Below are 26,612 nucleotides of genomic sequence, written 5' to 3' on the forward strand. Positions count from 1 at the left end.
CATCTACTGATATAAAATGTTTAATAAGTTTTTATCCATTTATCCTAACAATACATTGAAATAATTTCGATAAATTGCAGTTTCTTTGATTTTCAGGAGCATCAGATGTGTCTTTTTTGGGATGCTCAGAGACTCTGTAGTGAATTTAGAAACACCGTCATCTTCTGCGACATTAATTCATCAGCAAAATCCATGCAATTTGAAAAATGGCAGTGGATGTTGATGCTTGTTTTTACATCAGTAAATGACATAGTTTATTGAAAAAGAAACTTTTTCTTCCATTTTCTCTGTTCTGATAAGAATTTACTCTGAGCTTTTCTGAACATCCACATGATCAGAAAATAAAATGTTAGAAAATAGTTGCTTTTCACTGAACAATGCGAAGGATAAAATAACAAATGTTGATTACTTTGATTTTTTAGGAAAAGATTAAATGTACAGAAAAAAAATCAAGAGGGTCTTTAAGGATTAATAACATTATCTTAAATATACCATAGGTCTATAAAATGCTGGAATAATACTCATTATGAGTTTACAGTGTAATATTTTTCCTAGGAGTAGTTGATTATTTCATTAGTCATTAAAACCTGAAGATATACACTTAACATTCATCTAGACAAAGCCTATAATTACATTTGAGATGATTCTGCAGGTAGATTTTTAGGATTAATACAGTGTTAAATGCTTTATCATTTCCTAAAAAATCAACATTGGTGATCACTGCCAAATATAGTATACTTTTAATATTAAATAGTTCTATAAAAGGATGGAAGGATGTTTGTTATGAGTATTTATATATAGTATCTTCACATTCAAGCAGAAAGTATCATTTGATCTGATGTAATCATTAAGGCAGTTTTGATTGAAATCATTTTTAACCCATAAGGACCCAGGGTGACATTTGTAGCAGTTCCCAAATGAATTTTTCTTTATACATACATACATACATACATACATACATACATACATACATATATATATATATATATATATATATATATATATATATATATATATATATATATATATATATATATATATATATATATATATATATATATATATATATATATTTTTTTTTTTTTTTTTTTTTTTTTTTTTTTTTTACCTTTATTGAACCAGGGAAACCTCACTGAGATTAAAAATCTCTCTTTCCATCCTATAGTAATTTATCACCATTTACTGTAATACAATCTTCTGTATTTTGTGGGTGTTTTTTCCAATGAAAATCAGGTATTTTCCAGCATTTAATTTACTAATCATGTAGAAGTTCATAAAACCTCAGAGTAAAGTTGAGGATTGTTATATCAAAAATAGAGAACTGAAGAAAAAGTGACTTTTTCAGCTAAATCTATCATTAACTGAACATAAACCAAGTGTCTCCATCTCACTGTCATTGATCCAACTCTATGGGTCTTACTGGTGCATCAATGTTATCGAAGATGACGGTGTTTCCATGGTAACTATGGAGCCTCTGAACGTCCAAATGGGTCATATCTGATGACCATGAAAAGACGACAAACTGTATTTTACACCAATTATTTACATGTATTGATAGGATTAGTGGATCAACAGGTATTTAACAGTTTAGAACAGTAGATGGTTTTGGTAGACGGTGGATGTTTGGGTCTTTATGGGGTTAATGTGTTGAGTCATTTATAAATCAATAAAGCTATTCAGTTTCTGTTCATATCAGACACAGAAAGAAGTAAATCTTTACATGTGAGTAGATTAAGCAGCTAAATACATGGGATAAAATGATAATCTACATTGTTTCTTATTCTCTTTCATTTAGTGTAAATATTTTATCTTTTCATATGAAAGAATGAACACTGTAATGTGTATGTGACATAAAGATGAAAACTACCAATGCATCACATGAGGAAAATTGATGACCACAGCCAAATATTATTAATAACATCATCTATAATATTTAATAGTTATGTGAAACACTGGAACTATGCCTGAAATAATTTTCTGAAGTGAAATCTTACATTAGAGCAGCAGGGATTAGTTGATTACTCAATCAAAATCAGCAGTAATGTGTAAAGTGATTAATCATCAGCACACAAAAATATTCAGTATATATGTGTTTAAGACAAGAAAAAAATCTTTATGTATGAGAAACTTTAGCAGGGAGTTGAAAGGGATAAATAGCTGTTGTCTTTCATTTTACTATGTTCAGACTGGAGGAAAAAGTAGCCCAAATCTGATTTTTTTTTTTTTTTTTTACTCATGCCGTTTATCCTCAAGGCCCTTGTTAGCATTCTTGTGCTCTAAAGAGGACATGAATTTCAGACTTTTAAAAAAAAGGCAAAAAAAAAAAAAAGCATCGTCTTAGTTACAGCATGCTAATTTCACCCAAGACAATTATTTCATGCAAAGAAAAAGCTGAAACTTTTGCTTTCCTGGGTCTTGGAAGGATGACTCAGATCTTTTTTTCATGACAGCATGAAAAATCACCCGGAACCTGATCTTTCAATTCTCAGTTTCATCTTTTTCTAAAGCAGATACAGGTCTGATTTTTTGCAAAAGGCAAATTTTTTAAACTTTTGTCACAAATCTGTGTTGAGAGGGGAAAAAAATGACTCTTTTTCTCTTCTTCCTGTTCTTCTGTTGCTGCACATGAAACAGTAAACAATGACTCCACTGACATCCATGTTTTCTTCTTTGCTTTGTGCCAAATCTATATTCTTCTACACATACCAGTTAGCACAGGACCAGTTCATGATGAAACCTGATACTGACTACATCACAACAAACAATTTGAACAGCCAAGTAAAAAAAAATAATCTTATTTAAGCAATACATCTGCACTTGTAATTTGTATTAATAAATTTGTCTATGACACACAGATGAAAAGGTATATTGTTTTATTAGGGATCCAATCTTAGACAAAAAAAAAAAAACAAAAACAAAAAAACAAAATACAACACGATCAGAAATGTGACAAATCTAACACCGGCAGTGACAGAGTACATAGGAAAGGACGGTGGAGGGTAAAAAAGCAGGAGTGTGGATGCTGAGATGCTGAGGTCTGATCTGAGTGGTTACTGAATCACATCTGTCAACAGGAAACACGGCTGACAAGAAGAAAGTGACAAAGCAGGACCGAAGATAAGGATGTAAACTGGCGAAAACACATTAATCTGGTAACGCTGGGTGTGAATCACTCCACCTGAAGGCACGCAGAAAATATGTCACACAGATTTGTTATCACCCTGAACAGATGTGAGGAGAAATACAATCCCTTTTTATACACAGCAACCGCAGAACGATGCTGTCGAACAAAAACATACTGGTGGTAAAAATGACATCCTGCACAAGGATAATGAACAGATTAAACACAAGGGAACAAATTTGACTGGACTAATTATGTTAAAGCTGTTATGCATGTGTGAGGTTGCTGCTACATGGTATTTGTGCACTGTGCTGTATGTATAAACTTTATATTGTGACCTGACAGATGTGTGGCTTCTTTAGAAGATTAAATACAAAAAGTTAAGAGTGTAACATCACAGTGACTGGTTGAACTGCTTCGACCACTTCTGTTTTACAGCTTCTTTTTTTTTTTTGCATCTATTTTCCCTGGCTCTCTCTTTCTGCACTACTCTCCCTCACTCTTCGTCTTCTGTTTCTTCTTTAAAAGGTGTACGGCCCCACGTAGATGGAGAGTCGGAGGGCGGAGCTGGTCTGGTAGCTGCCCTGGTAGCTCAACAGAGGGTTAACTGAGACCATCTCCAGGTCCAACGTGTACTCCCGGGGCCCTGACACAGCACGAGCCAGCACCAACATGGCACTGATATTATTGATTTGCTGCAAGAGATGAAACAAATATTACTGAATATATGTCTACAACAGAGGGGATTTTCATCAGGGTGTTGTACATTTTACTGACTCCACTTCTAGGCAGAGTTTCACATGATGGACTCAGGTTGGCATGTATCCAGGACTGTATGATATCATGTAACAACAGAAAAATATGAATATCTGTTTTTTTTCATATTGAGTTTTATTGTTTAAATTGTAGTGACAGTCTTTAACCCTTTAACCCCTAACATGTCTGTGGTGAGCATTCTGAATGTATGATTTATGTTAAATATACATAAAAATTCAATCATTAGCTCAATAAGAAAATTTTCAAATTGTGCTGATAGAATAGACGTTGTTCTTTCCATAGACATCTGAGCATGCTCAGTGCACCCTCCCACTGCCTGTGGAATGGGGGCAAAACAGAGTAGTGAGAGAGACCGACGCACTATAAAAGTAGATGGTTTTGGCTAATTTTTTTCTAACATTGTTTTCCTTGTTTGTTTGTTTTTTTTGTTTTAACTGCTGTTTTCAGCATTGTCATGATTTTCCTTTATATGTTTTTACTGGGCTTTTCTGAGTTTTGACCATGTAACTGCTTTTTGGAGTTCAACCAGATGCCAAAAAGCAATATCTCAGGGGTTAAAGGGTTAAGGTGATTTTTTTGTCGTATGGATGATGTCTCATGATCTTTCACTTGGATACAGGCAGGAAGTTTGATTGAAAGGAACACAAACAAACATGCAGGAGAGTGAACACAACAGAGCAAACTAAATCTGAACAGGACATGTTTGTATGGAAGTTGGAAAGAAAAAAAAAACAAATAATCAAATGTGATGAACTGTGATCACCCATCTCTGCATTTATCAAACAGTCACACTTAAGGTACGTTCCTGAATGTATCCAGGATTTATGTCAGATGACTGAGACTTAAATGTTATTTGAATGAAAATTGTGCATTTTCACATATTTTTAGGCCAAAACATTATACCTTTATGAATGATGTAGACACATGGATAGGAGTCAAAGAGATCCCATAAATGGGAAAAAATAAAAATAAAAATTCACATCATTTTAAATGATTATTACTATCATAATTACCATAACTTAATTAGGAAAAAGAAATAGAAAAGGGAGTGAATATACAACAAAATGTCCACTGAGCTGGAGTTAGTTTAGATTTTTCATCACTTTGGCTTAGCTGCTGCACTTAAACCTTATAATCACAGGGAAAAAACCCTGATGTCTGTTAAAGAAATCTGTTTAGTCCTTGACTATCTTAAATAAGACACATTTTCTTTTAATTGGGGATAAATTAATATGTTTAGATAGACTTTAAGTCATTCCTACTATACTATTAAAGTCAAAACAAAGCACTTTTATGACCTATGTATTCCTCATTTTTGTCAGTCCGTGTCACTGGTTAGTGTTACCATAGTAACAAAGGTTTGCCCTTCACCATTCCTTGGCCTGATCAAATTTAGAATTATAATGTGTTCTAATCTTGATAGTCTGTTTGTTTGAAGTTTTTCACTAAGATTGAAACTGTTAATGTTCTGGTAAAATAAAGGTGGTTTCAGACCAAAACTGAGTTTATCACAACATACTTAAAACAAAGTCTAAAAACATTTTTCTGAAACCTGCCCCTGTTCACGTTGAACTTAAATAAAAGCTTGTTGGAAACCTTCACACAGCCTTCATACATTTCACCATCACACTAATTTATGCTCTGCTCTGTCAGCTGTTACATATTTACACTGAAGCCATAAAGTCAGTGGTGTATTGTGTTTTCTGTGACATTTCTCACCCTGATGTAGAAGTCTCCATTATCATCACCGGAGCGGATGCGGAAGGTGTTGTATGCTCCCGGGGAGACGCTGGTGGCCTGGATCTGGAAGATGTCGGAGGGGACGGAGCGCTCTGAGGTGATGCTCATGTAACGGTGGACAATGGAGAAAGGCAGATCTCGACAGGCGGGTTTGTTGACAGGACACACACAGCGACTAGAGGCATACATAAGAGATAATAAAACTGGAATCTGCAATAAAATTAAACTTTGATTCTGACTTCCTAATAGATGCCTCTAAATGGACTTCTTATGCAAGCAGCAGTTCATAAATTCACCAGCAGAGGGGGTGAGACGACTGAGGGGACACCGCACAAATACTGAACAGTAGCCATTTTTTTCCATCATGTTTTTATAAAATACATTTTATATTACCAAATCATAAGGGATATGTTAATAGTGACCCACACCTGTTACCAATCTAACACTTGTTCACAACTGTAATAGTTTTCTTATTGCATTGGACCATGTTCAAAAGGAAAGGTTGCAAAGTTGGACTCATATAAGGAAAAAGTAATTGGGGTAATCTTGCAGTTTGAGCCATGCTCAGTACAGAGGCTGATTATATTTTCAGCTGATGGCCAGCACATATTTTAGTAATTGGTAAAAGGTGTGTGAAAGTGTGTGTTTGTGTATGAACAAACAAGCCTTCATGAGGTGTCACTCACTTTTCTGACACTTGTACGTAAGGATCTTGGCATCGGTTGGCGTCCACACACTGGTATCGTCCGTGGATGTTCACGCAGGTCTGCGTCTCACTACACTGGTGCTCACCTGTTTCACATTCATTTATATCTGCAGAAAAAAAGGCCCATAGAGATTGAAGATGGATTTAACAGGATAAGACGGGGCTGTAAAAAGATTTGAGTTGCTGTCAAAGAATGATAAAGGGCTGATTCAGTGCAGCATTTGTGACTCTGAAAGCACAGAGAGGAAGGTGTTAGTTTTGGGAGGAAATGGAGGCGGAGGTGCTTACCCTGGCATAGTCTGGTGCCGAGCAGCTGGTATCCTTCTGGGCACACACAGGAGAACTTCCCTGGTTCGTTGACACACTGGTACTGGCACAGGTAGCTTGAATAACTGCACTCATCAATATCTGTCAAATTAAAAGTTCCTCTTTGATAAATTATTCACATTTAAAAGGTTGAATAAGAACAGAGAACAGAGCTTGCTTTATTCAGTTGAGGTACTATCACATGTGACTTACCGTTACATGCAAAGCCATCGGGCCCCAGCTCATAGCCCTGGTCACAGCGACAGAGGAAGGTGCCATAAGTGTTATAACACCTCTGGGAGCAGGGAGCTCCCATATCGCACTCATTCACATCTAAAAGAAGCAAATGGACCAGAAAGACAAACGCAGTCAGCACCTTAACTAGAGTAACATATTTCATAGAAAAGAGATCATTAATCCCTCGGAAAACTGCTCATTATTTGCATCATCATTCCACAGAAGCTGAGGTCACTTCTTGGAGTTATTGTCATTGTTACACACAAAAATCTGTGACAAAAAGCTGGACTATTTTTGTCAGTATATTCTCGGTGGTAAAGTCAGCTACAGAAAGACAAAAAGGCCATACTGGTTTTGTCTGCTTAATGGACTGTACTTGTCTATTTCAACACCATTCTTTGACTTCATGTTCTTTATTACAAATGTTTGTTTGTACAATGTGGTCATTTGATTAAAAAAAATAAAATAAAAGGACAGTTACAAAACAGAAGTAGAGATGACTTCTTCAGATTGTTTTCTGTTGGACCAAAGAGCCCAAAAACAGCAGCTATTTAGTTTAATCTCATAATTTTGTAATCAAATACTGTAAAAAATACTTTTGAGCACTTTATACATAACTACAAAGAATGAATCATTCATTAATAAAGACAAGAAACAGAATATTTTCACAATTAAAACCCACTTCACCAAGTCATCATTTCTGGATGTCCTTTAGGAGAGAGGGCAATATGGTTACATAAATTGATGTATGACTTTATGTGTAAAAAAAAAAAAAAAAGTACACATGCAGACCTGTGCAAGAAATAGTCTGAGCTTTGCCTTGTGTTATTTCTTTGACCAAAACCAATATTCAGATATTTTCTAAGAATCTGGGGGTTGTATGTTATGGGCTTTACTATATATTTGTGGCTTATTCTACTGCAAAGACAATATGGAATATAAAAGCTCGAAGTTTCATTATGTATAATAAAGGCGTTAGTTAAAAAAAAAATAGTGTGGGCATGAAACAATTACAGAATGTATACTAAATATATTGTGTATAAAAACTGAACAAAATCTCGGCTGTTTTTATAGTAGGACAATATCCTTGTATTAGTGCATTGTCCGTCATTTGTAATATTATACTGTTTGTAATTACCTGTTGTGTTATGAAGTTATAGCTGTTTGAACACACAGTTTATGTTTTCCACTAAAAACTCTGCGCAGTGCTCTGTAGCTCCTCTAGCAGCCAAAAAGTATTACATAATTTGCAGCCTGTTCAAGTATTGAAGCCTGACTGAAGTGTTCTGATATGCTACAGTGCAGTAAATGGAAAATTCATCCTACTAAATCAGTTGATCTGGTATATTCCTCAACAGTAATTAATGTTATCAGTGTCATTGTGTCAAAAATGTGAATGTGATGTAAAACAGTTGTCGTATGTTGCATGATATGTACAAACTCTGGGTTCTAAATAAAAAATGAAATAAAAGCTGAAGCAGATAAGGACAGTGTAAAACAACATGAAACCTCTTTTCTGTTTCCTCACTGTACTGATCCTTCACACTCCATTTGTATATGAATCCATGTACTTTGGTTACTTTCCAGCCGTGTGTAAAGAGAGGAGTTTTGTGGATCTCAGTGGTGAATTCTGCCTGACTGCACTTTGTGTGACGGTTGAGTCTTATAATGATCTGAGATGGCGTCACTCACCAATGCAGGACCGGTTGTTTCCTGCCAGCTGGAAGCCTGGTTCACACTGGCAGGAGAAGGAGCCGGGGACGTTGACACAGCGATGTTGGCAGTATCTGTATCTGCACTCATCAATGTCTACAGGACACAAATACAGAGCCAGCCGAGGGAGAGTCTGTTAAATGTATCCCCTTAACTATAACTACACCCAGTCCAGTTACTATATTAGGCTGCAGGCTGTCGTTAAAGCACAACTACAGTTTAAAACAACCTGGCATTTATTTGAATATAATACTTCGAGTTATATTTAGACAACTGCTGCTTATTACATAAAGGTCTGGAAAAAATTAAGAGACCACTGGTTTTACTATTTATATGTATCTGTTTACCCTGGAAATCCTGCACAACACTTTTTCCCAAATTGCAAATAAAATATTGTCATTTAGAAAAATCATTTACAGAAAATGACATCGTCAAGGAATGGTGCAGTGTTTTCAGAACTCAGATAATGCAAATAAAACATGTTCATATGCATTTTAAACAAAACATTGCTTATGTTTTTTCCTCAGGATGACCTCAGAGATCAATATTAGGTTCAATAATCCTGATTTTCAATCTCAGCTTCCATGTTGTCTTTTTCACTTTGCTGTTGATGCTTCTAGTCGTCCCTGAGGCAACAATAAAAGCACCTCGGCTTTGTTTAATGACTTGTAACATCTGTCTCAGCCTGGTGACATTCCAGGGTTTTTCATTAAAATTTGTTGTGGTCTCAATTTTTTCCACAGCTGTATTATTTGGCTGTATATATTTTGTTGTATTTTTCACTGATACGGTTTGATCTGCATTAACTTAAATACAATTTCATTATCTCCTCTGTGACTGGTTATTACATTCTTAGATGAGTTTGTAGAAGAGCAACACCCCTTCACTTATTATTTTGGTAATGACTGGACAGTAATAACATAAATTATATTATTAAATTACTTTATAATCTATATTATAAATTATAAAGTATCGACATAAATTAGAGTGGACTGTTGAGCATACATTTTCCTCCTTTGACCAAATGAGAACTTAAAAAAGCCAGAAGACAATAAAACAATATGGACATTGTCAACAAGGATAAAATATATATATATATAAAAAACTAAACAAAAAAAAACAACAGACATTTAGTGTTTCGACACACATATATGAAGAAATAAAGCTATATCACTTTTAAATTTGTCTTTGAGTAAAGATAAATGTAGTTTAAAATCATTTATACGTCAAACAAAACAAAGCCAACGGTACTATTAGCCCTTGTACTACAGTGGATGCATAATTTTACACATTTTAAAAAATAATAAAGCTTAATTCTCTCTGCTCACTATTCATTACCTGTTTATGGGAATTTCTGTGGTTGGTTAGGTTGTTGTTTTTTGTATAAACCATGTTGGGAGTAAAGGAAAGGTGTGTATTTCATTTTACCTGTTAACCATATCTAAAGAAATACAAAATGTCTTATTTGACATAAAATGACAATCTGAATTATGCATTTGATATATTTCCAATACACAAATATAAATTTTTGTAGTTTTTAATGACATAATCGATCTTGTTTTTGTATATATGTATAATGACTGATTAAATATGCATTTTATCATTGAAATACAGCCCATATCTGTCTATATGTTGCTCTCCTGATGTCTTCTTTTTTAATGTTCATTAAAAAATAAATTGAAAAAAAAAAGGATAAATGCAGATGATCTCACCGATACACTCTGTGCCGACCTTGCGGTAACCGTCTGGACACTGGCAGGTGAAGGCTCCCAGTGTGTTGATGCACTGCTGACTTGGCTGACAGTCATGTTCTTCTCGTTCACACTCGTCGATATCTGTTTTTGTGGGTTCAGACACACACACACACGCCTGTATAAATGCTATCGTGAGCAACCACAGCCTCACTTATTGTAACTGTCAGGGGGCAGATGACGGGGACTCTGCTCCTCATTTGCACCCGACAGCTGAGCCTGATGGTGAGATGAACACCTCACCGTCCTCCAGCACAAGTAGCTTTCATTCTCTAACTGTGGTTTTTAAAATGCAGCAGCTGTCCTTGTGTAAATTCCTCCAAATTCTTGTCTGTATGTCTGTCTGTCTGTCTGTCTGTCTAGCCCCCCGTGGACACCCACTCATACCCACACAGGCTGTGACTTGCTGCCTCCAGTCCTGTCCTAACACCTGCTATGGCCACCTGTCCCCCACAATCTGCAGCCACTGTCAATAAATTTACACAATCACACACGCAGACGCACAAACATACTTAATGATCACTCATCCTGTGGCCACCTGTCCACCTCCAGCCCCCAGACTTACAAAACTAACCACTAACCAGACACCCACCAACGCAGCTGTCTCCCTGTGGCTCGTAGCCCAAAGGGCAGGGGTTAAAGGGCTCCGTGGGCGCAATGGGAGGCTCTGGGGCCGGGATGACTGAGGCAGAGCGGGGAAGACACAGGTATCCTCCGTAGTGGTTGAAGCACTTCATCTCCCCCTTACAGGCATCAGGGATCGTTTCACACTCATTTATGTCTGAAGGGAGACACAGACAGGTAGTTAGGTCAAAGAACTGCAAGCTAATATAACATTCTATTGTTGCACCAGAGTTAAACCCCTGCTATGTCAGACTGAAATCTGTCGTCAAAAAGAACCACCTCTGTGCTTCTACTGCATGTACAAATAAAACAGATGGAACAGAGGGAAAAGATTATCGAAACTGTGATTACCTCTGCCAAGGAGGTTGTGTCATCACTTCATCTTTCTGTCAGCACATTATGCAAAAACTACTGCAGGAATTTTCATGAAACTTGTTGGAAGAGTAGGGCAATGGGCCAAGGATGAACCCCTTAAATTGTGGTTCCATAATCCAGGAGAACTTAGAACAATTTAGGATAGTAGTAAACAAAACTGGCACAGACTAACAAATTAGAATTAAGACCTTCGTTAGTAACAGTCTGTTGCATTAACCAGTGGTACCAACTGACAAAAAGAAAGAAAACATAGATCATAACTGGTGGTTTGTTTGTGGTTTAACAATATTATGTAATGAGAAATTAGAGGGTTAATTATCTTTAAAAGACTACAGGAAAAGCAATCATTCATGTTTGGTTTTTGATTTCAGTTTATTTTTGGAATTAATTTTATTACTCAGTTTTGTAGTTTTAGTCCATTTTTAATCATTCTTTAATATTTTCCTCTTATTGCTATCTTATTTTACTAGTTTTTTCTTTTTTACCTTTTTCTATTGTTTATGTAACCCACACAGAATTGTCCTACCATATGAAATGTGCTATATGAATTCATGTTCATTGATGTGAAGTGATAAAGTTTTGCACAGTTTTTTATTAAATTCAGTAGCTAATTTAAGTTTTTTGGGCATTTTGAGGAAAAGCTTGATTTATGAAAGCTGAAGGAATGATTGCATGACATGAAAAATTATTTACAAAACCATTGTTTCTTAAAGGTCTCATATTGTGACTGACACACCATGAACCATTAACACGTGAGGAAAATTAACCTATATTTACTTGACATTCTGTTTCTTTGGACTCCTGTTATTAGATATTATATTATGTCTTGACAAATAAAATTACTTTTCATTGTTAGTCTTAGTTCTCATTAACTTTGTTAATCAGGTTGCTGAATGGGACTAAATGGTCTTTACCTTTGCAGTGTTCAGTCTGAGGGTCCCAGTGATATCCATCTGTGCATTCCTACAAAGAGCACAAAGAAAATGAGAAGAGTGTGAGAAACTGATGGAAAGAAAATTGTGAAGAGACCCTCTGAGCCAAGAAGTTGCAAAATATGTTCATAAGACATAATAAATTCCCGCTGGCAGGACATGAAAAAAAAATCAAGAGGATGATAGAGCAGCTTGTTTTGTCTGTGTTCATATAGCAGCAGTTAAGCCAAACAGAAAAGAACTTTGCTGGTGCAAAAGGATGTGTGACATTTTAAACTACTTTCCTTCAGCCAAATGTCACTTTAAACAGAAATATTTTAAGGCCACTGTTTGGAAAAAGAGTTATTATCATTCTGGGAAAAACCTGCACGGAAAATAAAACTGAGGCCTAAAGAAACATGGAATTAAAACTAAAATTACCCCCAGCTACAGCTCCTATAAAATATTGGAAAGGAAATACAGCTGTGGAACAGTGAAGCAGTAGATGAAGGGCAAGAAATGAGAGAAGGGGAATTTAGGCCAACACTTGAGAACCAAAAAAAGTATTGAGTCAAATTTATGACATACGGGGTAAAAGAAAGGAGGAAAAGATGTTACAACAAATAAAGGAGTGTGAGAAAATGAGAAGGAGATGGAGGGAGTCATGCATCCTTACCGTGTAGGTGTCACTTTCTGTAGGAGGCTGTGAAATAGCACTGCGAAGGAGCACAGACACACATATGCACACGCACAAGATTGACACACAGGCACCCTGCATACTAATGCACTAATTGACAGGAGACAGCACAGGAACACACGTACAACACAAACATGCACACAAACCCACACACACACATACACACACACATACAACTAACACACAGGTAGCGACGCCTTAAAGGTGACAGGGGGCTGGTTTGTGAAATGCAGAGCAGCCAAGTGGCAGATCTGTACAAAGAAAGTGGAAAAAGACATTAAAATAGAAACATTAGTAACTCTGAAATCAAATAATAAAATGCTTCAATTCAGTCTCGGCCCACGCTGCAGTGTTGTCAGGCTCGGTGCTGTAAGCTATTCCAACAGCTGAAATGGATAAATCAACTCGGAGCAAAGCACTACAGCCAATTTTTAAGAAGAAAGTCAGAACACAAACTGTTGGCTTTTTGGATTTGGTTCACTGTTTGTCAACCAGACAGTTCCCCCTTGATCCCAGGAAGAATAAATGGAATGAATCACTCTGCAAGGTAAAAACATAAACATTGTGACGTACTCCATCCTTCGGCTGAAAATAACACAGTCAACATCACAGAAATACTTTCATATTGGCTCCTCACAGAAAGGCCTCTGTGTCTGCAGACTGGCACACTACAACTCACAGGAATTATAGTCTCAGTAACGGCCGCCTCCAGAGGCTCAGCTCTCGCAGCAGCAGTGGCGAAACTGAGCACATAAATCCAGGTTACTCGCACATTTTACAGCAGCATCTCATGTTCAGCTGCCTCAGTTTCACAGATAAACTTCTAAACTTGAATGTGTCTGTGTGAAGAAGGATACCACTAATGTGCAAGTGTTTTTGTTTGAAGTACATAGTTTGAAGTTTATAGTCCATTTCTCTCTGAAGTAAAACATTTGAGATTATTTTATACTTAAAGATCAATCAGAGCTTTGAACCTTTTCATGGTGAGAATCAGCATTAACATCACAAAACACACTTGTCTGATCTACAGCACAAAAAATACCAAAGATATTTACTAGATTACATGATAAATTTACAACATAGCTTTTTATACATTATCACATAATAATTAAATCAAAAAACAATTTACCTAATGTTACTTCATTAAACTGACATAGCACCATGATGACCAGAACACCACCTTTGACATATGGTATCTTCTACAGTGGACAGTTATATATCTAAATCATAGAAAAAGGGACAACACTTACATTCCGTATTCAGCATATTGTTGTTCCTGTATGTTTCTTGGGAAAAATTAATTGATGTATGGACAACATTTATGAAGGTGCTGAAGTACTATGCAAAACCAGTTTGACTTGGTAAAAAAAAAAAAAAAAAAAACTGCCACAAACCATTACAAAGTAGCACAAAATATTATGAAAAAAAATATTTGATCATTGTTGTGTTTGTGTACCTAATTTCATGAAACTTAGTGGAAGGGTAGGGCATGGGCCAAGGTCAGGATCCTAAAACTTTGGGAGCAAATCCCTAAAAAAGGAGAAGGGCTCGGAAATAGTTTTGTTTAACAATACAGAGCCTTATATGAGTGTCAAAAAGGTGAAACTGGTGCTTTTTTCCATCAAACATGGTGGAGATTTAGCTCTATGACTATGCATTGATGTGGCCATGGAAAAACAATGAGCTTTCTCTTCCTATTACTAAAACAGTGTTGATAAAGTGATTATGGGAAAAAGATAAAACTGGAGTGCTTTTTGAAAACTGCTTACTGTCCAAAATATCATAATAGCTTAGTTGCAGTGTGATTCTGCTGCAATGGAACAATGGAACATTCAGTTCTTTGCACAAAGTGACAAAAAAGAACTAAGACTTGTTACCAACTGGCAGTTACATTAACCAGCTGCCGGCTCCTGAAAAGTGGCTGTTTTATGCTTTAATAATACTGCTGAATGAGAAGAGGACTGGACTGTTGACCTAGGCAGAGGTCTGCACTCTTATATATATATATATATATATATATATATATATATATATATATATATATATATATATATATATATATATATATATATATATATATATATATATATATATATATATTATTCACCTATATTGAATAAATTAAATTACTCTTAGTAGATGTGTGGTGTCTTACAGTAGGTCTGCTGTAAAGTACTAGAGGACTGGGCTCTGCTCCCAGTGGACACACAACCATCCCTCAGTTAATTTTCCCAGAGAAGCTAAAAATGCTTAAGCTGACTCTAAATATAAACAAATCACCTGTTCCAGCTACTGCAGACCAAAAAAGTGAAAGAAAAAACAAGCCAACCGAGGGAGTGAAGTCAAATTTTAAGGTAGTGTTGAGAGCTCCAGTTAAAATATGTGACAGAAAGGTTATAATCAGTGCCTGTCTACGTGCACAAAGACATGCTCTGATATGAAGTCCACATGCCACATTCGTAGACACTGCTTATTGTTGTACTGCACCGTAAGACAAACCAAAGGCCGCAGGGTGACGTGGACACCCTAAACATACTCTATGGGTGACATCACAGGCCGTTTGTGACCTCTCGGTGGTAAAAAGCAGAAAAACATGCCTTCATTCTGTAAGCACAGACGGTAACACATACCATGGTGCAATCAGACAGCCACAGTACGTGACCCCTTTGGATTGGCTCAACGAACACTTACAACCAGAAAAAATGTGACCCAAAACCTCCCAAAAACAAACTGACCATGAGCCGGGGTCCAGTCACTCTCCGGCCTCTGAGTGTGGGCAGCTGGGATGTATGGGTGTTGGCCTGCTACCGCTGGAGATCAAGTGGCGGTGGACCTCTGGAATGCCCGTGGCGAGGATGTGGGTGCTGTTTCTTAGCTGGGATGCCCTGCCACTGCATTGGTTCACAGAGTATCAGGTTCTGGGAAACCCCCCGTAGTTCACGTAAGAGGACAGCTGGAGCCAAACCTCCAGTCGCTGCTCATCTAACCTCTCATCTCTATTCACGGTGTAGGTGGTGCTCAGGGAATGAGGCTCTGGTGCACAAGTTCATTGTCTGGGCTTTGGCTTGGCTGACATCAGTTTATTGACAGATTATCATCGTAATGGATGCTGCTTTTACACCTGTTCAGGGGTAGAATCTAGTTCTTTTATTCAAGTATTCAACTACAAATTTAAGATACTTGTGTTCCAGTTTCTGCAGCTTTATTCCTCTATTCCACTATATTTCAGAGACACATTGTCGTTATGACTCTGCTACATTTGTCTGACAGTTTTAGCTACTTTTCAGATTATAGTTCTCCAGCCCCTTCCTCTGTATCTCCAAAAGGGTTGCTTTAGAAATTGGGATTTTTTTTTTTTGTAATAAAAATGCTGCAAAATTATATATGTACCTTTCAAGTACATTTTGCTAAAAAAATATTTACATACTTCAAAATGTAGTGGAGTATTTTCACAGTGTGGTACTAGTACATATACAGAGACACTGTGAATACTTCCACCTCTGCACCTGTTATATGCAGTATTCCTATTACCCTCTGATAAAATTATTGTGATCTAATGCTTTGGCTACTCTGGGCTTTCTTTGGCCTCTCTACTAGCAGGTTGACCCATTTTAAATCCACACACTCAGCATAATTTAACAAGCAAAATGTCAGACGGCTCATAAAAGTGACCACATGGGGCACAGGAAAAACACACAGACCACACACACTCACACACACAGTGTAAACTGAAGTGTGGTCATGTCTTGTAGTGTAAACATGAGTAGTTTTGTGTTGTTCTGCTTGGTTGTGCATGGAGCAGCCCAAGAACACGGTGGCCCAGTGCAATCCCAGCTGCACTCTGTTACCATTGTGGCAGTGAACCTGCAAATCCCCACCCAGGGGGTCTCCATCTCACACTCCACCTCACTCCTGTTCTGGGAAACTCCATAGTTAATGTTGGATGGTAGCCTGTGTGAGAAACTCACGTGGTGTAACATTTCAATTCCCTCCTGAGGCTCTGTTGTCTCAGTGGTGATGCTGCTGCTCTGTATGTTCACCGATGAGTTAGTGTTTGTTCTCTGCATGAGGATGATAAGCTGTTGTTAGGGCAGGGGTCTGCAGCCCACCACTCGTGAGCCACATGCGGCTCTTTAGCCCCTCTGCAGTGGCTCCCTCTCCACTTTATCAAAACAACATATGGAAATTAATCATTTTTTAACTTTTTGCTACTATTATCTAACACCTAAAGCCATTCATACTTCAACAAATTGTAAAAATATATACCTTTATGCCCCAAATAAAAAAAATTCATTAAAGAGCAGATCATTTACAATTGCATAATCTCAGTTACAATACTTGAGTGGGTTCCTTCCTGTGCCACCTATGGGTTCAGAAGACAAGAGAGCTCTTTTGGGAAAGAAGAATTTAATAGTGGATTGACAGATTGTTTCAGCACACTGCTGTGCAGGTAGGCTATTTTAGGCTGAATAGGCAGGCGTACCTGGATTTAAAGGGTTCAAATAGTTTTGTGGTTCTAGACAGATTTTTTTTCCCTTTCTGCCCAAAAATGTCTGTGCCGGCGGTTGCCAAGCCTCGTCTTCAAGGAACATCTTCCCGATGTTATTAGAAACCCATCTGACTCATTACAGTGATGGTGGACCTGTCACATGAAATCTATTAGGAGCACACTGCACTAACAGTAATAAAACATGCTCTTAACAATTAGTGAGGCTTACAATGTGACGTCAGGTTTCTAGAGAGACTGTGTTTGTAGCTGTTGCTGGCACCTGTTTCTCTGTGGCTTCACCTAAAAAGTCATGCAGCAACTTTTCCTCTACTCAGACAAAACCAAGATTGTGACACTGATTTTAAATGTCATACAAGAGGGATGAGTTGGAAGAATTTTGCAATATACTGTACATGTCTTGTGAGTCATTGCCTCTCTTCCTGTCTACCCCCCTATTACAGTTCCTGAAAGACAGAGCCAAACAGCAAACTCCACAGACTCTAGGCCACGTTATATTGGTTCGTGTCAGCAGCCAAGCCTAGCTGGGAGTAGAGCAGAGCAGAGCAGTGGTGCAACTGTGACGTGTATGGCCTGTACCAGAAAAGCGGGTAAGAGGTACATCTCACCTCGCCAACTTCTTCTAATACTCCTGCAAACATGATCTGGCAGTTCACCATTTCAAACTAATGAGTTCATACACAGATGTCAGACATTAAAGAAACACAAGAGAACTCACAGATGAGCCTTCACGATGGTGTTGTCTGTCCCTCTGTCTCCGGCTGTGATCGGCCCGGCTGAGTTGGCGTACAGAAGTGGTCCCTTAACTCCTGCCTGTATGACCCTGAGAGAGTGAGTGGGGAGACCGACAGCTGGAGCAGCTGAACACATGCAGAGGGAGGGAGAGAGCGACAGAGAAGGAGAGAGAGAGAGGGAGAGGGAGGAGAGAGGGACAGCCCATTCTTACCCCCCCTCTGGCCCCCTGCACTGCCATCCTCCACTCCCCAAACCCCCTCTCCCTGACCCCCCAGGATGCAAATTCCTGGTCTGCGGCCCAAATACCAAAATTCCGAATCCGTCCAAATCGCAGGCGGAACAACAACTCACAGATTCACACACATATGCCACCCCCCCCCCCATCTTCTTACCCAATGCCCCCTCTTACTGGTCCCACAACACACCTGGTTTCATTTAAACTAAACCCCCGCAAAACCCCCAAGCTCTCCCACCCTTTCTCCCTCCCTTTTCCCATTTACCCCCCATCTATCTATACTTGCCTGCCCCCATCTTTTTTTTTTTTTTCCATAAAGCAACTAAAGCCTTCGCTCTCGTCCAATCTGACATGCAGGATATTTATAGCTTGGGAGAGAGAAGTTAATGGAATGTGGACAAAAATTAGAGAGTGGAAGAGAGTGTGGAGACCTACTCGGAAAATTTGTCAGCTCGGAGTGAAGCGGTGGCACTGGATTAAAAACACTGAAAATAAACCATCCATATTTTTGACCAGCGCTTCTGTTTTGCTGCTCTCTGTTTGTACATGACTAATCCATTACTGCCCTTAGAATCATTTCCGGCAGTGTTTTTGCATCTGTTATGTTGCAAAACATTTAAACTGTTGCTTAATCCACTTAAACTTCAGAGATTTAAGTCAGACACAAAAAGAATGAAGATAAGATATTAAGAAAAGGGGCAGGTAATTTAAGGTTCTTTCTTCTTCTTGCTACTATTTTAGTCATGGAATGTGGATAAGTAGTTTGGATTATATTGTATTATTTGTTTATGAAGTTGTCTCTGGAATTTATACACAGAAATGAGTGAAATAAATTGAAGTGAACTGAAAACATATTCTAGCAGCTCAATAACATAATTGCAGCCTCATTTGAAGGCATTTAAACATTTAACGCCCATTACAAAATGATTGCCCACATTAAAACTTTACAACAAAACATTTTTAGAAGCCATGCTAGTCAGCATCTTTTTTTCTTTTTTTCAGAGCTTTTATAGTATTTGTTTAATTGCTCTATTTTTCTCAGTGTAACAGAGCAGTGTTGGGGGTATGAACCTTTGTTTAGCTTCAGCCTGTTTATCTGTCCTTGCTTTCTGGGAGGTGGTAGAGATGGCAGCTGTCATTACAGGGGATGTTGTTAAAAATCACACTGAGAAACCCCCATGTTGGACCAACTGTGCCGCCCAGGTCGCTCCTGTATTCCATGACCACACATGAGCATCTCACACTCTCCTTGAGGTCCAATTCATGACACTTGAGAGGTGGTGATCTTATTTTTTAGTGTAATACACTAAAAAAGTCTTTTCTGAGTACTGGGAGCCTCCTAAGACTTTATAAATGCCTTCTGTCTCGCTACGTGACTTTTACTTCTTTCGACTCTCGATCCAAGACTCATGAGATCAATAAATTTTGCGTCTTGGATGAGTTAATGATGGCATCTTTTTGACATAAAGCTAACGTAAAACAGAGTGACTTTTTAAAATAACATAAAACAGAATGACATGGATGTAAATCTGTGCAATTTATTTACAAACAAATTTACAGACACTGCAAGGACACTAGAAGTGTACATTGTGGTGCTGAAAGTGAATAAACAGGTTTAGACACCAGAATTCATCAGTGATGATGAAATGGGAGGAAAGAAAAGCATAAACTATGAGGCGACGATAACGGCCTCAGTGAGGGAAGCAGGCGGAAACAAACCAGTCAGTCATGATACATTTTGAAGATACAGCTTTTTATGACGCCCATGTATCGGTCCCACACAACTTGATGTCTGATAGACAGAAAGAGACAAAGAAAGAGAGAAAATAAAGTGTAAGTTCTTGGAGCAAAAGCATACTGAAATTTGCGTCATGACAAATTGTAATTGTGAAATCTGGGTGACGAGAGTGAGTGAGGCAATCTTTGCTGTGTGTGATAGGTAGGAGGGGGGTCTATGTTTCTTTTTATGAATATCTCTTTGTTAAGCATGTAGTGGTGCAGGGCTGTGTAAACCCTTAACTACATTCCAGAGTGTTTGCATGAGAAACAAGGTAACTACAGTTTAGAAAATCAGGGGCGAGATAGGGTGACTCCCACTGGTAGAAAAGGGGCGCCAATATCAGGACTCTTACATACCAACCTCACCCGAACACTCAGGCAGCAATTAATGAGAGCCAAGGTCTATATTCTTATTTGGTTAGTGGTATGTTTTCACAAAGTCCTCTATATCATGACTGTATTTTTAGCACAGGAGCCTCTTGGGAATCGATAACGTCAACCCCGACAGGGCTGGTGCCAAATTCTACCTGATAAGATCCATAGAATAAAAGCACATTCATCTCAAATCTTAAAGGTCAATAAATGTTTGAATTTGAAGATTTTTTTTATTATTGATATTAGATCTAAGAGCAAAATTATAATGGCACAATTATTGATGTAAAGCATTAAGATAAATACTTCAATCTTATAAATTGTTGTGTTTATTTATTTTTGAGAAGCTCAAAGGGAATATTATTTTTGTCAGGGAAATGAACCTTAAATGAATGGACTCAATCAAGACCTGTTTTCTTTCTTTACAGTTTGAAATACAAGTCAAAAATGCGTTATTTTCATGGAAAATTACAGTTTTGATTTACTTCCGAGTTGTACCTCTATATTATGCCTGAGCAATATATCAAGTTAATTTGATTAATTAAGATTTGTTGTTGAACAATGAGGAAAAATGTCTAAATCATTAAAAATCAGGATTAATGCTTCATATGGAGACCTTCACTGCTCAGTAAAAGCTCAAAATCCAACCGGTTTGTTGTAATAAATTGACTACGAATGTTTCTCTAGTCATTGCTTAACGGTAATGCATCATTTTTGAGCAAATGATGCACAGTGAAAGTGGTTTTTGTGACTGTTGTTTGTTGACATTAGGCTAAACATATACTGTACTTCCTATACTTCAGTAAAGTTTTAATAACGTACAGTCATGATGTTCACACAGATAAAAGATAGTATCCTACTATAGCCTCTGTCATAGTTGGATAGTGCCACTTGTCCTCTGATTTGTTTTTCCGTCTTTGTTTACTCCTTACTTGGTGCCTCATATTGTGAAAAATAAAATGATAAGAAAGAGCATTTCTACTCACTTGAATGTGTCAAGTATGTGTGCAGAGTTGGTGTAGTGAGTGAGGTAGAGTCTCATGTCAGCAGCTGTCCATCGGTCTGAACGGCAAGGCTCAATAAACTAGGAGAGGAAAGAAGGGGAGGGACCATTAAAATCACACCTTCTCAAAGGCAGATGTCAGTGGTCTGGTGGTCAATTTGTCTTTCTGTAAAACTATGATTAGAAGGGGGGAAAAAAAAAAAAAGAAAATCACACCTTTTCCACAAGATCGATGAAGAAATCTCTGACATCTTTTGTGTTTGTTAACTTTGCAGCAATGTTGACCAGACCTCGAGAAAGATTCTACAAAACAAGATGAATTTCATTAATAAAAGCCTGCTGTCTGTTATAATTATGATACTTATTTTCAGGGTTACAATTAAAACTTGTCATTCTCTCCTTCCAACAGTTGGTTGACTATATTTAGTAAATAAGGTAATGTTTCTTACCTTGAAATTAGCCTCCATCTCATTAAAAGCTTTAGTCTTTCCTCTTAGAGCTGTACAGACCAGACTTAACAGATGTGAAAGGAAAAAGGAGATAAATTAAAACTGAAGTTGAACTTTTTAGTTGACTATTAGCACATGGAATTTGTGTTAGTCACCTTTTATGTTGGTCCAGCAGGTCTTTGTCTGTTATTAAAATCTTCAGTTCTTTCAACTCTTGCAAAAATTCTTTATCAAGATCAACATCCATGTCTTCCACCATGTTATCTACAATGAACAGTCAAGTTACCGTCATGTCACTTCACTGAAGGCCATCATTAGTAGCACTTGTTTCCTACTTGATTCAAACTATTTCTAGACACATAACTATTTTGTTTACAGACACAAACCCTGGAGGACCTCTGGTGGTCAACAGGCCTCACTGACAGAGCCACTACTTTAAATGTTTTCCCTAAATGGTTTACCAAAATCAAAACAACACAATGAATTTAAGTGTGCCATGTTCTTTGTACTGGATTTGTCTCCCAGTCATCAGTCTCATCTTATTTTTTTGTCAAGTGTGTTACTCATGTAATGCACTGGAATAACACTTACAAAAACCCAATTAAAGCCTTTGCATTTGATTCATATTTCTGTTGAATGATTCACACAGATCTGTAATATGTCAGAAAAGAAACAGCAACAAAAATACCCATGAAAGTGACAGAAATTGCTCACCAACAGCACCAACTGTCCAGTTGTTGATAAGCTGCCCAGCACAGAAAGCAAAGTCCTGGAAAGTGAGATACTGCAGCTTTCTTTTTCCTGTCTCAAAGCGGTTATTTGCAAAGAAAACAATGGCGGCATAATCTCTGCAATAAAAAGTAGCCACTCTTTAGAAGACAAATTAAAATGACACAAACTGAATTTTGTTTGGGAAGTAAAACTGATCTGAAAGGCTTGTTCCTCTTACCGTGCCAGTTTGTCAGACAGAAGAAAATGCTGACGAATGTTCTCCACCAGGGGTCCCTTCAGCTCTTCCACAACTTTGAGAACACGCTTGAAGTTATCAAACTGAAATTGAACACATGATCAATAGATTTATAGAAAGTAACACCAACCCAACTTCTGTAAATCTGGAGGCAGTAACTCTTCAGCAGCTGCTGCCCCATAAAACCTAAAGAATGAATCCAATACATGTTAAAGTGTAAAAATTTGATGTTTTAAATACTACACTGATTTTGTTAGATGTTTGGTCATTGTGTTTCTCAAAAGGCACTAACCTGTCGTCTGCAGCTTTTCAGAGTCACAGTAGTCTTGGCACTAATATCATCCAAGTCTTTTTTGGTTCCTTTTGATAGTTTTTTGCCCAGTACTTCACGAACAAATGCATCATCAAATGCGTAGTACCTACACAAAAAAACACAAAAAATAATTTGCAATGATTCAGTGAACCTACTGCAACATGTCAGGGTTTTTCCAACCATTAAACTGCTTTTGTGCAATAACCAAGCCATTTGGAGTAGCACCTAAGCACAATTAATGTGAAATCAATGTGGAGAACATTTAAGCACTTTCAAGCATTTTCAAGATTTTTGTATGTTTTTACCAAATTTGTGGACATACAGTACATGTGTTAATAAAAATGGTACAAATTCTACATATTTTTATTGAAAAAAGTTACATTTTCCTGTGGAAAGATCCCCATATTCCATAACATTGAGAAAATGCTTGAACCAAAGCAGCACCTAAGCCCTCTGACAACCAAGGGAAACCATGGATGTTATGAACACCTAAGAGCCTAAGAAATGTATTTCTGTTCATGTTCAAATTCAGAAAAAAACACAGAAAAATACGGAAGACTGACAGAAGTGAAGTTTTCCGTCTAAAAGATCAGACACATTCACATTAGATATTAGAATAAATGAGGATAGGGCACCTTTCTATGAGGATGGCTTGTCGATGAGGTGGGATCTGAAACAGTAGCTGGTTGGCTAATTTGGCTGGACTATGCAGAAGACGCTCACACATCTGGAAAGTCCTGTACTGGTCCATGGTGTCACTCAGCAGAACATCTGCACTTGTCTCACACTCCTCCAGTACCCCTCCTTCCATTCGCACCTTGACTGCATCATTCACTGTTGGATAATTCACACAAGCATGACTTACAGGGCTGCTGCTACTAATGTGTTGGTAAAAAAAAATATACTAAAATCTGAAAAGAAGTAGTAATCATCCAATAAAATGGTCCCTGTCAATGTTTTAGTATTATATATGATGATGTATGATGACTTATATTACTGCTGCATTGATGTGTATGTTTGATTTTACTGCTCTAGGTGTTTAAGGTTGAGCTCATTTGATCTACTTCACTACTATTGGGTAGTTTGATCTATAGTGAAGACTGACATTTTGTAAACTGTTATACTTAATACTTAGTTATGGTGTAAGTTATGCTTGTGGCATAACAATCCTAAAATACCACATTAAAGGTCTTCAGTTTTGACAATATATTTACCAGCTACTCTGAAGTTTTTTTTTAGTAAGTTATTTAGCTTAAGAAGGGAGAAAATGTCTCAGTCTCTCTTTTGGGTTATCATAAATACTCAAAAGTAACTGAGGTAACCATGGCCTAGATGGTTGGAGAAGTGGCTTGTAACCAATTTGCATGTCCATATGTACAATATACTGACAGATAAAGATTCCTCTTAACTAATTCAGAGCCTTGGTACACTCGTAGTATTCATTTAAGAGCAGATAAATAATTGTTATCTGAAAAGTAACTAGGCGTGTCAGACAATATAGTGGTGTAAAAAATGCAATATTTGCCTTTAAGGTGTAGTGAAGTATGTAAATAAAGCTGCAGGAAATGTAAATACTCAAGGGAAATACAGGTACTTATTATGTACTGCATTATATTCCATCACTGCAAATGAATTGCACATTTTAGAGGCAGTAGATGATTGTTAGGCATACTGCAGTACCCATAAATAAACCCATATGAAGGATATGTGAATCCCAGAAGATTATTGGGGCCATGATGATCAGGGGATCCACCATTAGTTTGTCCATAATGCGACACATACCTGTGTATCCATCTAACCACAGCTGGTAAACCTCTTCATCCATGATAGTGGTGTTACCAACGAACACATCCAGCTCCACTGCCATCTGCATGGAGGCAAAGGAACAAAATCCACAAAAGCTGTCATGAAGCTCCAATTAACCACCAGCACCAACAGTCAGGTTATCTTAGCTCCAACAAAAGCTCTAAAGGTTGTCAGAAGAAGACACTATACCTTGTGTTTCGCGTTGCTCCAAGCTGTTGTATAAGCAAGTTACAATATAAGCCAAGTAAATCTCTGGAAGAATTGGTTGAGCTATAATTTACTTTCCATGGCTTCCTAATTAGCTGACCTCTTCCGCTAAATGCTAGCCTTGTATGCTAACTGCGACGTCAACTGACCGATGTCAGAGGACACTGAATTGACAACCAGACACACAAACGCTGAGCAAAAACAAAATTAACATAACGTTACAATTCGTTAAGTAGTAAATGTATTTCGTCTGTCGTTAAATCAGAAATAGCGGCGTCAGGTGCGCAATGTCAACAACAGCAGGCACTCAAAAACAACTTCCGGCTTTGACGTCACAGGAAGAGATTACTCTATTGGATGGACGTTCGAGCCACATTTAAACAAGAAATATGGGAAAGGACATTGGACGGACCCGTGAAGACTAACACTTTTATTTCTGTTGAACACATGACTGTTCAATTTTTTAATTCTTAGTGATCAAAAACGGATTTTTATTTTTCTATTCTATTTTCCGTTGTTATGAGTAACAGACCCCTGCTATGGTTGCCATGCAGTTCCAACCGTAGGAAAAAAGGGTCTATTTTATTTAACAGAAGCAATAATATCATTTTCAGATACATGGGATGTGTTACTGAAATCAAAATGTAAACTAAAAGGTTAAAGTCAAACTAAAATATCTTTAGGAACTCTAGTTATGTAAAGGGCAATTCAACATAATTCATTGACTTCAATACCCATGATCCTAAGCTGTGTTGATACACAGTTGAAGTTGAAACAATAAATTATGCTTTGAAGCTCTATAATTACCCTTGCTTGAAATTCATCCTGGGAGGCATATTCTCATGCAGCTCCATCATTTGTTGTTAACTGATTCAGGGGATTAAAATGTATTTATGGTGATGAAAACTCACCACAGACATAAAAATAAAGAAAATAAATACTCCTTAAAATAGAAACACTAAGACTATACAATTGTTAAGCTCATTAAAATTAACCCAAAAATAAATAATAATAATTCCAGAGCCAGTAGTAATGATGGCAGTAGGCTATGTTAAATTTATTTATGGTTACATTTATTAGTGATTATTTTGGACCAAAATTTAAATCAAACCATGGAGGTAGAATAAAATACAATCCTCTCCTCACTTTTCCTGTTGTGTCAAGGAGATGCGATGCTTCAGTTTGTTGAAACCTGGGTCATCTCCCAGAGGTGACTGGAGGTCCCTGTACAAAACCCCAAGAGAGACCCTGTCCCAGATTGGCTCCTCTTCTCTCTCCACT

The 26,612-nt window shown here is 37.4% G+C and overlaps 2 protein-coding genes across 3 annotated transcripts; both read right to left on the reverse strand.

The window, feature by feature from the left end:
* Positions 1-2,856: 2,856 nt before the first annotated feature.
* efemp2a (EGF containing fibulin extracellular matrix protein 2a) lies at positions 2,857-18,392 on the reverse strand. The gene is made up of 11 exons (XM_030146038.1): positions 18,184-18,392; positions 12,938-13,209; positions 12,265-12,313; positions 10,944-11,132; positions 10,313-10,435; positions 8,580-8,696; positions 6,864-6,983; positions 6,633-6,752; positions 6,325-6,451; positions 5,618-5,813; positions 2,857-3,816 (listed from the first exon to the last, which is right to left on the reverse strand). The coding sequence occupies exons 2-11, from the start codon at positions 13,037-13,039 to the stop codon at positions 3,643-3,645; spliced, it is 1,317 nt and encodes a 438-aa protein (XP_030001898.1). The 5' UTR covers positions 13,040-13,209; positions 18,184-18,392; the 3' UTR covers positions 2,857-3,642.
* A 1,560-nt stretch (positions 18,393-19,952) lies between these two features.
* fibpa (fibroblast growth factor (acidic) intracellular binding protein a) lies at positions 19,953-25,653 on the reverse strand. 2 transcript variants are annotated; one of them, XM_030146045.1, is made up of 11 exons: positions 25,314-25,653; positions 25,101-25,185; positions 23,954-24,152; positions 23,298-23,424; positions 22,988-23,088; positions 22,753-22,886; positions 22,194-22,302; positions 22,039-22,102; positions 21,806-21,892; positions 21,573-21,670; positions 19,953-20,227 (listed from the first exon to the last, which is right to left on the reverse strand). In XM_030146045.1, exons 2-11 carry the CDS (start codon positions 25,183-25,185, stop codon positions 20,158-20,160), a joined length of 1,074 nt encoding a protein of 357 aa, XP_030001905.1. In that variant the 5' UTR covers positions 25,314-25,653; the 3' UTR covers positions 19,953-20,157. The 2 variants fall into 2 exon arrangements, with proteins under 2 accessions (XP_030001905.1, XP_030001904.1); XM_030146044.1 differs by lacking the exon at positions 25,314-25,653 and having other exon boundaries at positions 25,101-25,191.
* Positions 25,654-26,612: the final 959 nt, after the last annotated feature.

The sequence above is a fragment of the Sphaeramia orbicularis genome, chromosome 10 (genome assembly GCF_902148855.1).
Source record: "Sphaeramia orbicularis chromosome 10, fSphaOr1.1, whole genome shotgun sequence".
NCBI lineage: Eukaryota > Metazoa > Chordata > Actinopteri > Kurtiformes > Apogonidae > Sphaeramia > Sphaeramia orbicularis.